At 38.4% G+C, this 14,547-nt stretch overlaps 1 protein-coding gene and 1 non-coding gene across 2 annotated transcripts; one reads left to right on the forward strand and one right to left on the reverse strand.

Annotated features, from left to right (window-relative positions):
* Nucleotides 1-555: 555 nt before the first annotated feature.
* Nucleotides 556-2,118, forward strand: LOC125494853 (uncharacterized). The gene has a single exon (XM_048638692.2). The coding sequence runs from the start codon at nucleotides 556-558 to the stop codon at nucleotides 2,116-2,118; it is 1,563 nt and encodes a 520-aa protein (XP_048494649.2).
* LOC125495296 (small nucleolar RNA R71) lies at nucleotides 613-719 on the reverse strand. Its single transcript, XR_007271936.1, has one exon. It is a non-coding gene; the product is annotated as a small nucleolar RNA R71 (small nucleolar RNA).
* Nucleotides 2,119-14,547: the final 12,429 nt, after the last annotated feature.

Here is a 14,547-nt window from a genome sequence, read left to right on the forward strand (position 1 = left end):
GGTATTTAAATTAGTTATTTTTGATTTTATTTTTGCTAAGTTTTTCTTTTAGTTTGCTGCTTCGGCTATCATTTCTTGTTTATTTGATCTTTTGTTTTTTAGTTCTTTCTTTGTTGCATGCAAACTCGACGTAGAGGTCCACAGAATTTGATTCCTCTAGATCTTGAAATCGAAGCCACTGCACGCAAGCAAGGAAGTACAAAGAGAAGACTTAAGAATAAGAATCAAGCAATGGGTGAAGAAGCAACTAAAACTCTTTGGGAGTATGGTGTACCAGATACTACAACTGGTGCATTATCGAGCATTGTTCGACCTGCCGTCAATGCTGCAAATTTTGAACTTAAGCCTCAATTCATCCAGTTCATCTCCAATGATTCATTTGCAGGGTTACCCAATGAATGCCCTGTGAGTCACATTGCTAGTTTCTTGGAGAAATGCGACACAGTGAAAATCAACAACGTCAGTGAGGATGCTATTCGACTACGCCTTTTTCCTTTCTCTCTTCGAGATAGGCAAAGAGTGGTTGAGAGATGAAGGTGTCGGAACGTTTGATACATGGGGAAACTTGCCAAAGCATTCTTGGTGAAATTTTTGGGGCAAGAAAAGACTGCGAAGCTGAGGAACGAGTTAGCAACCTTTGAGCAACATGACGACGAATCATTGTATGAAGCATGGAGAAGGTTTCTACGTTTGCAAAGACAATGTCCTCATCACGGGATTCCTGAATGGATGTTGATACAGACTTTCTACAATGGTTTGACACATGAGTTTCGTATCTACATTGATGCTGCTTCAGGCGGTTCCCTTATGACTAAGAACCCCGCGGAAGCAAAGGAGTTGATTGAGAAGATGGCGGCCAATGACAACTACCATCCAAATGGTCGTAATCGTGCTAAGAAGGGAGGTAAATATGATGTTGATGCGCTAACCACTTTGACTAATACTGTGCAGGCACTTTCTCACAAGTTTGATCGACTCCAAGCTGGTTCATCTATGATGGTCTCATGTCAGATGTGTGGAGTACAAGGACATGCTGCTACTGAATGTCAAATCAACAATGATAGGATGACAATTGAGCAAGCCAATGCTCTTTATAACTCCAATCCAAAGCAGCCATATGATCCTTATTCTAACACGTACAATGAAGGATGGAAGCATAATCCTGCGTTCTCATACAAGAACACTCAAGCACAACTCAATCCACCTCCTCCACCTCGCAACAACTTTAATGCACCACCAGGTTTTCAAGCTAGAGCACCATTCAATCCTCATGTCAATCAAGGTGTTAATCAGCAACCTCCTCCAATTCAACAGAAAAGCAACTTGGAGATTATGATGGAGAACCTTTTAGCCCAACAAACCAACTTCATGGCTCAACAGGGTAAGCAAAATGAGAAGACTGATAACGCAATTCAACAAATTCAAGCTCAGAACAAGCTCTTGGAAAGTCAAATAAGCCAACTTGCACATCAGGTGGGCCAATTATCAAAAGCTCCTGGTCATTTTCCAGGTAATAGTGAACAACCACCTAAGGCTCAAATCAATGCTGTGATTTTGAGGAACGGAAAAGAGCCACAAGATCATCCTTTGAAGGAGGCATCAAAAAGAACTGTGGAAGAGACAGTTCAAACTAAGAAAGTGGTAGAGAATGAGATTGTCGAAGAAGACAAGAAGGAACCTACTCCTACCCCTATTCGGCCTTACACGCCACCAGTTCCATTCCCACAAAGGTTGGCCCGTGCAAAATTAGAGAAGAAATATGGGAAGTTCCTTGATATACTGAAGAAGTTGCACATAAACATACCATTCTTGGAGGCTATCTCTGAGATGCCATCTTATGCAAAATTTCTGAAAGACATGCTCTCAAACAAGCGGAAGATCGAGAAAAATGCAACTGTTTCACTTACAGCAGAATGTAGTGCTATTTTGCAGAATAAACTTCCCAAGAAGTTAGGAGATCCGGGTAGCTACTCTATTCCTGTGAAGCTAGGAGATATCGAAATAAAAAAGGCACTTTGCGATCTCGGCGCAAGTGTTAGTCTAATGCCTTTGTCTATATGCAAGAAGCTTCAAATGGGTGACCAAAACCCACACGTATTCCCTACAATTAGCAGATAGAACTGTCAAGTATCCACTTGGTATCCTGGAAGATGTTCCCCTCCGTGTTGGGAAGTTTTTCATTCCATGTGACTTTGTAGTAATGGAAATGGAGGAAGATGCGCAGGTCCCTATCATTCTGGGGAGACCTTTCCTGGCCACTGCTGGAGCCATCAATTACATGAAGAATGGAAAGATTACCTTTGAAGTAGGTACTGAGAAGATGGAGTACAATCTCACAAACTCCGTGGAAGCTCCTTATATGGGAGAGACTATCTATAGAGTGGATGCTCTAGATGAGGCGATAGAGGTAAAAGCTGCTAGTCTACAGCTTAATGATTCACTGCAAACCGCCCTCATGGGAAGTGCTGATGAAGAGGATCGGGAAACTAGGGAGTACAAGAGGCTCTTAGAGGAACCACATTCATTACCTAGTATTGAGCCTATCAAGGAGGTGTTGACACACGAAGAATCTAAGGAGAGTACTATGTTTCCTGAGGTAGAGTTAAAGGTTTATGAAAACTCAAGGTTGTACAAAAAACGAAGGAAAAGGTGGCTTGACAAGCATATCATGCGGCGAGGATTTCATGAAGGAGAGTTAGTTTCACTATTCAACTCTCGAATGAAGTTATTCCCTGGTAAGCTTCGCTTAAGGAGGTCTGGTCCATTCAAAATCCTTAAGGTCTTTCTGTATGACTCGGTTGAAATTTGGAGTGAAGCAACTGGCTCTTTTAAGATAAATGGACAACGTCTCAAGCACTACCGAGAAGATGAACCTATTGAAGGGAAGGCGGTTTTTACCCTTTCCGACCCTCATTCAAACTGAACAAAGAGGTGGTCAAGCTAGATGACCTTAAACTAGCGCTTCTTGGGAGGCAACCCAAGTTTTCTCCTTCATCTCTTTTATTACTATTTTTCTATTTCTTTCTTTTCAAAAAAAAAACAAAAACAAAAAAAAAAAAAAAAAAAACAAAAAAAAAATAAAAATAAAATAAATAAATAATACAATTAGTTCCATTCCACTAGCTATTCTAATCCTTAGTTGTAGCTTTAGTTTTGTAGGCTTTTAGTTAGGTGAAATAAATTAGTGGCTCCATGGTGATTTCTAGTGAGTCAAGTATATTGACTTTTCCACCTATTTGTCTATTAATGCATTTACATGTAACGTATTGCAGGTGGAATCATGAAAATAGCAGCTAACTCACCAACATCTTTGGAATTTTTTTTGTTTCACAGTGAGCTCCACAAGTATCACGAGGATTTCAGCCGCCTACCACAAGCCACTTGCGGTCTTGTGTACATCAAAAAAAAAAAAAAGGAAGAAAAAAAGAGAGAAGCCACAGACTAGTCCGCAGCCACCCCGCGGCGACCCGAAATTTGCCACGGCCAACCTGAGGCCCCACACCTGAGGATGAGAAACATCAATAGAAAGAGTGTGAAAGAGGCGTTACCCAAGCAGACTAGTCCGCGACATCGCTGCGGTATATAACAGCCACCACAGCCACCTTGCGGCTCAATTTTTGTTTAAAAACAAAAAAAAAAAAAAAACAAAAAAACCTCCACCCCTGCAATTCGACGACCCCAACCGCAGCGACACAAAACAACGAAACCGCAACAAAATTCGAAGAGAGAGAAACCTACTGAAACAAGAAACGACGGTGGACTTCGAACTCCATTGAAATCGGTGGTGAAATTCCCTCCTGTTCTTGTTCGCAATTTTACTACTGGGTTCGTTTTCCATCAATGTTCGGTTGTTATGGCGGTAATTTGTCATTAAATTCGCTGTTCTTCCATCCTCTCTTGCATTGGTTTTTCTTGAAATATGATGAATTGCTGCAAATTTCATCCACTTCGACTCGACACTTGACTATTTTCATGAATAATTTGCTGCGAATTTCATGGTTTGGGGTTCTTATGCTTGAATTGACTGACGTAAATCCTCTTGCTGCATGGACCGTAGTTCGACCCTTAATTCGCACTGCTTGGCAGCAATTCGACACCAAATACTATGGGTTTTGTTTTATGGCTGGCCTATTTGGCGCGAAAGAAAATTTTGCGTAATTTCCGACTATTTCGATATGTATTGGTGACTGACTTGTTTCGAGTGTTTTGATTTTGATCGAAGATATTGGGTGTGGGTACTGTTTTACATTGACACGGATAGCATCGGTGTTCATGACTTTGACTATTCCACTTGCCCTTGTTTGACACTGAGATTTGGTAGTGTCTTATTTTTATTTTAATGACACGCACTTTAAATGCTCGACAAAAGAACGTGCCTACAAGCTCCACTTTTAAGGTCACATTTGTTTCTATGAAAAATGATCTTACTTCTAAGAGTCAACGAGCAGAAGGACATGCTTAAGCACTTGGATGCAATCGGGAAGGTTCCCTAATCCCCCATCTCTCCCTCCTCGGTGAGATCTTGTGAGTACCTCTCCCCTTTCTTCTTGTGCCTTACTATTGCACTGTGGACATTGCAAGATTTTAGCGTGGGGGAGGTATATTCTATCTTATATCGCTTTCTAGTGTAGGTTTTCTTGCTTTCATAGGATGTTGCACGGTTTGTACCACTTACTAGGAGTGGGAGTTTACGTGTAACGAAAAATATTGTACTGCTTTCTTAGCTGCATCAGCATATTAGGTTTCATCTCATCTTAGTTGCATCTATGTGACTATTGCTAGCACCATTCGAGAACCTTGTTGATATCCTTACTATACTCTTACGCGTAATTCATCTCGTTCATGATTCTTCATAGCATGATTGTATCGTGATTGATTGCTTGTGGTAAGATTGGTTGATCTCTCTCTGGCTTGATTTAACCTTACTGTTTAGACACCTTAACCCACGTGAGCTTTTGTGCCTATAAACTGATATATCTATGTCAGTTATGTTCTTTCATGTGTGATTAGTTCCTCATTTGTTGCATGGATTTTGACTTTGACTTGGCACTCTTTGATACTTGACTCTATAAGCATTTGGATATGATTGAGGCGTTCTTTTCAGTGTTCTGAACTTCCAGAGAAAATTCTTTTCACATATATTGTCCTTTCTCTAGCCCCGCTGAGCCTTTCCTGACCTTATTATGAACTAATACCTACATTACAAGCCTTAAGCCTTTTATGATTTCTCTACCTAAGCCTTGCTAAGTGGAGTAGCATCAAAGTTTATGTTTTGAGGTTGAGTTTGTGGTTTTGTGGTAATTATTGGAAGGAAATATGTTGAAAGAAAATTGCTTGAAATATTGTGAAAGTGCAAAATGAAAAGAATGATGAAGAAGTTGTGAAAAATGATTCTAAAAAAAAAAAAAAAGAATTGAAAAAAAGATGAAAGGATCGAATAAAAGGTCAATGAAATTGGTTGGAGTTGATAAAGATGGGTACTATGTTAATTTAATGGAATGTGATGTTGAACTTCTAGTAGAAGTTTTTGTGACGTTTGCATCTAATGACCATAGACGTTTAAATGTTGTTTTCTCCATTAGTTGGCTTTTAACACCACATTTCCAAATATATCTCCTACCCATAACCTCAGCCCCGTTACAACCCTTGAAAGTCCTCATGATCATTTTGCATTATAATTTCGAGTGGAAAGTGAGTCGATAGTCAAAGTTAAAGAGTAAATGCTTCATTTGAGTCGACATGGTTTAGGTTGAGTGACATTGATTATGCCATAAACACATGAGAGTACGAGTGCACATGACTAAAGCGAGGTCTCTCAGGTTTGGTTAAGTCTAGCTTGGGGGAGATGGTATGTGGTATGCTAGGAGAGTTGATTGCATTACATGACATGCTATGCGGCTTTGCTTGAGAATGTTTCGATGCTTGGTTCGTGTAGTAATTGTATCTCTTGTGTTTTCGGTTGTGTGCTTGGCCCTATCATAGTCTCATATTGTAGGTTGTCTTGCTTTTCCAATGTCTACGTCTAATTGCTTGAGGACAAGCAATGGTTTAGCTTGGGAGAGTTTGATGTGTCATATTTTTATATAGGTTTTAGTTGCATTTAGGTTGCATTCTAGGAACATTTAGGTGTATTTTAGTTCATAATTGCACACTTTTACTTAATTTGCGAAATATTACTCCTCTTGTGTGTTTTTGATATTCCTTGATGAATTTCAGATATCAAGAACATAATTGGAGCATTATTAGACAAGCTTGAGTACTTAGGATCAAATGGAGGCAAGCTACATTGATAAGGATCACTTTGGATGTATTTGAGTGCAAATTGGAGCTCAATTGGAGTTGGAATTCATTGAGATAATTGCGAAAATCGAGTCATGCTCACTCTTTTATCCATAACTTCCGACTTGATGCTGATATTTGTCTGATTCCAAAGGCATTGGAAAGTAGGCTTGAAGAGCTTTCCAACGATAGGCTATACGGCCCAAGGCGAGTTATATTCTAAGAGATATGGGCCTTGCAAGTTGGCCCAGTTTTGCTGAAAATTCCTACGCGCGCGGGCTGCACGATTTCCTTAATGATTTAATTGGATCTTCCTTATCTTGTAAGAAAAGAGAAGGCCACGAGTATTAGGGAAAAAAGATAGATTTTTGGTTTTGAGGGATTCCTTTGAGGGAGATATCACGGGAGTTTTGTTTTGCTTTTGGTTTTCCACGTTTTCATCACGCTCTCCTCCATTATTTCCTCAAGTTCTTGTTTTCGACATTCAAGTTTGCAATTTCATCAATTAATTCAAGTATTATTTTCTCTTCTCTATTCTATTTATTATTATTGTTAATCATGCTTTCTTTTAATATTTATTTTATTTATTCAATCATCATGTGTGAGTAGTTTTCTATTCTAGGGTTAGGTTGAACCCTAATATGAATTGATGCTTGTTTAATTCCCAATTCCCAAACTTTAATTAATTTATGATTCATTTATTTTAGGGTTGGTTTTAATTATCAATTTATGACTAGAAATAGTATATATTGAATGTGATTATTTTTGCAACGAAAGTTGAATCTTAATCGAATCTAGAACCCTAATTTAAGATAAAGGAAATCATCACGAAAGTAGTTGATGGAATTTATTAGGATGTTAGGATGCTATGTCTAAAGTCCCTAATTTGCATGACTCCATGAAAATAGGCATGATTGCAGTTAGAGGTGATCAAACATGGCCCGGCCCGCTGGCCCGGCCCGGCCCGGCCCGTTTTTGGGCCGGGTTTGGGCAGAATTTTTCGGCCCGCGGGCCGGGCCGGGCCCGGCCCGGTCATTTTTTTTTTGTTTTTGGGCGGGCTTTGGGCAAGCTAAAAACGACTTTTTAGTCTATTTTTTGGCCCGGCCCGTTTTGGCCCGCAAAAGCCCGCTAAGCCCGGCCCGAAATAGCGGGCTTTGGACACAAAAATTCGGCCCGAATTTAGGCCCGGCCCGGCCCGACCCGGCCAATGGGCAAATTTTTTTGGCCGCGGCCCGGCCCGAACCCGGCCCGGCCCGGCCCATGATCACCTCTAATTGCAGTGTTAGGGAAGCTATTGATTGATCGAAAGAAATCCTTAGTACTATTAGGGCGCGTCTATCCTATGAGTTATTTATTAGTTAATTAAGGGAAAAGGGATTGTTTGTGGCATTAATTCGTGTTAGTGGGGATACTTAAACCTAGATGTCTTTAGTCTTTGATTCACTCTTGATAATCTCATTTGCTTTAGTTATTTAGATTAGTTCATCACCACTTATATTGATTACTTGCTTAGTATTAATTAGAGTCAATTTAACTACTTTGAGTCAGTTAGTCTCTTGGGATTCGATCCTTACTTGCCCGACTACATTAGTTAGGAGGAATAGTTAGGTTATTTTTGTTAGGTACGCGATAAGCCTTTCAGTTATACTCAAAGTTGAGATTTATTTTTGTTTGCATTGTTACAGTTAAAATGGCTCAACTCAAACCCAATGATATTCCAGTTGAAGATAGACTCTTTTTTGAGGTTCATAACAGGGAAAAGTGAATAAAAGGAAAAATAGAAAAAAAATGGAAAAGAAAAGATCACTGCAAAACTGCAAATGCTGCCGACAATTAAGCTTATTGCGAATTAAGTTTCTTATTCAATTCTCCCACTTGCTTTTCAATTCAATGTCAAACGCTCAAAGTTTTTGGGTAATTTCTCTCTTTTCTCTGCAATTTTTGTTCTTTATTCGATTTTTTTAGTTTTGCAATTTCTGAATTGTATTACTTCATTTTTCGACTAAGAATGATTATAATTATTTGAGAATTTCAATGACACACTGTATTTTTTCATAGTAACTAAGTATTATACATTAAATCAACTTAATTTTTCTGAAAACTTGAATAAGTTTTGTGAAATCAGATTGTTGCTGGTTAATTTTAATGAACGACTGAACTCGAAAATAGATTGGGCCATAGAAGTAGATAGATTAGTCCATGAAAATATGTTTTTATTTTTATGTCATGTTTTAGACCCTTAAAGGTTGTTAATGCATATAAATTTCAATTTTTCTTTAGTTTTTAGTCTTATACTCCCACTTGTATTTTCATTTAATATAAAATTTTGATATTTGTATATTGTAGAACTGCATATTGAATCGGAGTAATAAAATGATAAGTTTAATTTTACCCATATTGTTTTTTGTTCTGAATAAGTTTATATTAATTCATAATATTTTATTAAAAATGGTGCAATGCAAATTAATTAAAAAGAACATACCCTTAATCCATAATTTTTTTTAATAAAATTTTGATAATATCGAATATAAATTTTAATTATTTTTTATCACTTTATTTCGGTCCAGGTTAAATTTTTCCGCCTTTGGTCTTTCTCTAATGGATGGTTGTAACTTTTTTTGGGTTTTGCAAAATAACAACTTTATTTGTAATTTCTTTATTAATCATTTAATTGTGCATCTTTTCAATTTCTTTTTTGGTTTTCTGATTGACATATTAAATGATCAAGTACTTACATCCTTATTTTAACGTCTCTTTCAAAAATTTCGGACCAAAAAAATTATTTATTTTTCGGTCTAGACCGAAAAATATAACATTCAAAAAACTTGGACTTAATCAGGGCCCTAATATGTAGGCTCGCCCTTGGGCCTCCAAACTCTCAGAAATGGGGCTGGTCTTTGATACTCCTTGTACTAAGAAGGAACATCAATGGCCTAAAGATAGAGACTTTGCTCTTTTAATTTTAAAATTCTCTAATGATGAACCATTAGACAGAAATAGAGTTTTTGATTTCAAAAATGATATTAAAACTTAATCCAAATGGAAGGGTAGCATTGATGAGGGAGAAAAGGGGTTGACATATCAAGTGCCAATTCTCATTTGGAAGGGTAATATTTATGGTTTGGCATTCAAGAATGCAAACAAGTGGAGGTGTTTTACTGATTTTAAGGATATGACCAAACATAAAATAGCTAACAGTGAATCACTTGGTGTCAAGTCTAGTTATATGGGAGGAGATACATCAAATGAAATAGTACCCAAAGCCCTCATTAATGCAATGAAATGTTTAAGTGGTAACGATCAGTCAACATGGGTAAACTCCTTATTCGTTGTCTGTCTTCACTTTCTCGAAAGCACTCGGAACACTCGAATTCAAGATTATGTGGAACAAGCATTTACATTTTAGCCAAATGACCATGATTGGGTCAATGGTGTTGCTAATTTGGATGAGAAATATTGTAAATGATAAATGCATGGAACCAAATTGGTGTTTCACTTGCTTTATGCTACCATAAGGTAGGTTGGGACGCAGTTGACATCATGAAAGCTTTGGGTATAAACACTTTAGATGAATGCAAAGGCATTCTTGGAGTAGCTAAGTACGTAGAATTATCTGGTGAGGAAATTCAAAATCACAAAGTTGCTTATTGTTTATGCCAAAAATCGCGCAAGGGACGATCATCGGTTGGGGCGTCGATAACTAGATTAAAACAAGATAAACAAAGGACGAAATTCAAATGAGAAAAGTAAAGAAAAGGAAGACAAGAAATGGTGACGCGGAAAACCCCAATGAAGTTGGGTAAAAACCGCGGGTGGTTTGGATGTCCACCAATCCACTATGATACCGGCGTTAAAGCCACATTGAATACACCTACATTGGATGTTTACACGATGTTAATCATTGATAATCTAAAGTATTTGACTAACAGTGTGTTTGGTTCATTTTTAGTAAAGGAAAGAAAGGGAAGAGAAAGGAAGGGAAGAGAAAGGAAAAGAATGGAAGAGAAAGGAAAAAAACTTTAATTTCCCATGTTTGGTATAAATTTTCTCTTTCCTTCCAAATTCCCCCGCTTTTGGGAGGAAAGGAAAGTGAAATTTTATTAAAGAATCTTTCCTTCCAATTTCTCCCATTTCCTTTCACTTAATTTTTTTTTAATGAACCAAACATTGGAAAGTAATAAATTTCCTTCCACTTCCTTTCCTTTCCTTCCAAATTCCTTCTACCAAACAAACTGTAAGGGAAGAGTTATACAAGTATATCTTTGAGAAAACACAATTACTTTTGATGATCGTGGAGTGAAAAATATTTGAGTAAGGATGGCCTTTGATGATGTATTTTCTATAGGTTGTCTCCTCTTCCTCTCCCTTGAATAACGCTGATGTGTTCTCCTTTTATAGCTCTTTAGGCGGTTGCAAGTGGTTGACTAAAGAGACATGTGTCTCCTACAATGTAGGACATAGTGGTTGTACTTATGACTTAGTCTTCTTGTTGTTTGTAGACTCCTCCACGTAATGTATATTGCTTTGACACGTTATAGGGCAGTAGTAAGTGCTTCCTTGATTATAGGAACGGTTGCAACAACTTCGTTTGGTCTATTGCTCCTTCACGTTGGTTGACTGCATCCGTCGCATCGGTCAGTATTGCTGGCGTCACATAGAGTATAAATCAGTTATAACTGTCCTTGATTGGCTCCTTGATTCTCTCTAACTGTTTTGACCTTGGTTGCCAAGTAATCCTCTATGCCATGTATTATTTGAATAGTCAAGTGAGTGGAAACAAGGATCCCACAAACATAGGAACAACTTTTGACTCTATTTGATGTTGGTAACCGCCTCCTAGTATTTAGGGATTTCTTCTGAGTTGGTTATGTTGATGGGCGTCGACTGCTGGCTTTCGGGCGTCGCGACAATACTCACCTTGCGTCGCGACGTCACTTTCTTGTCGTCACGACGTTTATGATATGTCGTTCAGACGTCGCTCGTCTCTGTTCCAAGCGGCATTCGTCCGTCGTCCAAGCATCACTCATCTGTCGTCCAGACGTCACTCATCCGTCGTCCAGACAGACTCAACTGTCGTCCAGACGGAATAATTAACTGTCATCTAGACGTCATTCATTTGTTGTGCAGACTGACTCAACTGTCTTTCCAAGTGTTATTACGTTACTAATCTATTGTCTAGATGTTGTTCGTCTGACATCATGTCATGCAGATTTTTGACTATAACAGTTAGCCCCCATTTTCCTAATTGAAGCATGCCGAAGATTAGGAAAATAGCCTTTGCCTTTGAACGTCATGTCTATTGTTCTTTCGCATCATTGACTAGCGAGGCATGATTGTCAGTTGGTGACTTTTGTCATCGTACGTTTGGTGGCGACATGGCCAATAAAAGACTCTTAGAATGAATACATAGAGTGAAGTTAAATTATATTTCATATAACATATCATAGGGGGAAATTTTGGCGACATGGCCACTTAAGATGTCGTAGAAATAATTCTGGCGACATGGCCACTTACGATGTCGTAGAAAGAATTCTGGCGGCATTGGCCACTTATGATGTTGTAGAAAGAATTTTGGCGGCATGGCCACTTCCGATGTCGTAGAAATAATTCTGGCAACATGGCCACTTAAGACGATGTCGTAGAAAGAATTCGGGCGACATGGCCACTGAAGACGATGTCAAAGAAAGAATTCCTGCGACATGGCCACTTAAGACGATGTCGTAGAAAGAATTCGGGCGACATAACGATGTCAAAGAATGAATTCCGGCGACATGGCCACTTAAGACGATGTCGTAGAAAGGATTATGGCGACATGGCCATCTAAATTGTTATCGGACGAAGTCTGGCGATGAGGCCGCTCAAGATCTCAAAGCATGATATTTTGGCGTCAAATCCTACCCAACATCTTAGTATAACAATAGTCATTCTTTTGTAATCATTAAGTTTCTTTTCAGGTAGCCTTAAATGTGTAACCTTGTTGTGTGATGATGCAGATGTTATGTCATAGGTTATACGTCATTAAAAAGCATGTATGCATGTCATCGTACGTATTGACGCTTAGTGTGTTTGAACATATGCATGCATTAGCTCAAGATGCAATAGCTTAAGTCAACAAATGAAATAATCATAGGTGCATCGTCTGTTGATATACAAGGTTAAACTCAAAGGTCTTACTGGGTGCTTTAGTGAATTTAGGCATCAATACAGTTCTATGCTAATATACCATCATAGCAAACCATGTCATTTAATGTCACTTAGCCAATGCATTATCCATTGTTACAAAACTTCATTTACACTGGGTCATCTGACTTTGTCGTCCATTGTCCAAAAATAATAAAATGCATGGCCGGCCAAGATAGGCCCAACTCTAGAATGTGCCGAGGAAGAAAGGCTCTTTGTTCTGGTCAAGACCAACCCTTGAGCGGCCGGGAATATTCAATGAAGAGGACGAATCCATTTTTTTCTTTAAAAGCATGAACAAGGAAAAGCACAAAAATAAGATTTAGCAGAAGGAATACCTGTTGGAATTACTTGGACGGATGGAGGAAACTTAGCAAGATCTCGGACAGATTGAAGAAATTTAACGAGAGCTTGGACGAAGGCTCTTCTTCTCTCTAAAGTTCAGTAAAAATTTGGCAGAGTCTCTTTCTCTAAAAAAGCTCTCTCAAGGATGTTAAAATGATCTCAGAAAGGATAAAGGGACATATTTATAGGGAGGTAAAAGTGACCTCCCCCTCCAGTAAAGTAATCGTTGCATGCCAAAAACTCTTGAAGATTGACCAGTTGAGACCGGCTAAATGGCACCCATTTCATCTTAAAAAATATAGGGCAGCTCCCGTCGGTTAAAAGAGAATTTTAACCGTCTTGGTGCCTAAAAGGTAAAAATTAAGGGGCAAATGTTGTAGCCTAAAATATTAACGGTTGAATATGGGACACGTGGCTCCATCGTAACCCTACATATGGCACCTTGCTCCTGCAGTAAAGTACATGGTCCAGGTGACTGTATGGCTTAAAGTACATCTTTCTGAATAAAGGGAGTTGTATTAGCCCTTCTTTTGGCCCAATCTGTACTTAGGCCTAGTAAAAGCAAAGGACATCTTTTGAGAATGGATGATGTGTACTCTCCAATTCATGATTGCCACGTGTCATAGCATTATTTCTTAGCCAATCAGATGTCCTCAAATTAGGGTGACATCAAGGTACAACAGTCATTTCAAACACTATAAATAGTCCTTGAAATCAGGGGAAAGATACGTTTTTCAGAGCATAGTACTGTTATTCTGCCATAAATTCTCTCTCTCTACTTTCTCTCTCTAAAAGTTCTTTTTCTACTCCTGATATCTGAATTAAGCTTCGGAGGGGGAAATACCACCCAAACCTCCAGGGTGGGTCCCTTTTTGCAGGTTTGAAGGCAGAGCTCAGGATCGGATTTTTGAGTCCAGGCATTGTTGCACAAGTCTCATATTGTTGAACCTACTGTTGGGTATAATAGTAATTATTTACGAGTCAAGCACAACGTAACAAGTTGTTTAAAGTGTTCAAAAATAAATAAAATCTGCTACTCATTCTCTTCATTCGTATTGTTTAACACTTTGTTCCAATCCTGAATGAGTTCCTTAATAGTCTGACATGTTTCTGTTAGCCATTCATTGGGATCCCTGTGTTCTATCATTGGACGAGTTGCATGTATCCACCTATTCATCCACTGAAAAACAAAAAAAATAGTGGGTCGTCAATATATTTAATACTAGTACATTAAACCAAATTCCTAAACCATTTAAATATATTTACCTACTCGGTCGCCATACGATCTGGTATGGATCGAGCACCACTACCTCCATTCAATAGATATAGATGTGAATGTCTTTCATACCAAGACAAGTAATATACAATTACATGTTGTACACAAAATAATATTTGTTTAATAACAATAATAATAATAATACTATTATAATATTAGTATAATTACCTGTCGGAAACGAGAACCACCTCGACTCACAATGGACAGGAGAAGATTGCACAATATACTTTCCCTTGCTAGCTAGGCCTAGATGCAGACTCTGGAGCAATAACAAGAACATGTACAATCTGCATACGACCTAACTGCCGCAAACATCGATCAGGCATATAGGGCTCGATAACTCCCCGATACCGAATGGTGTCCCTGTATAATGTTCTCCGGATAGTGGTCGGATCAAAATCATAACCATAAGGCAACCAATCCACCTGCAATTTTTACAAATATCAGCAACCTTATTTAATGAAATG

The sequence above is a fragment of the Beta vulgaris genome, chromosome 2 (assembly GCF_026745355.1).
Source record: "Beta vulgaris subsp. vulgaris cultivar EL10 chromosome 2, EL10.2, whole genome shotgun sequence".
NCBI classification, from domain to species: Eukaryota; Viridiplantae; Streptophyta; class Magnoliopsida; order Caryophyllales; family Amaranthaceae; genus Beta; species Beta vulgaris.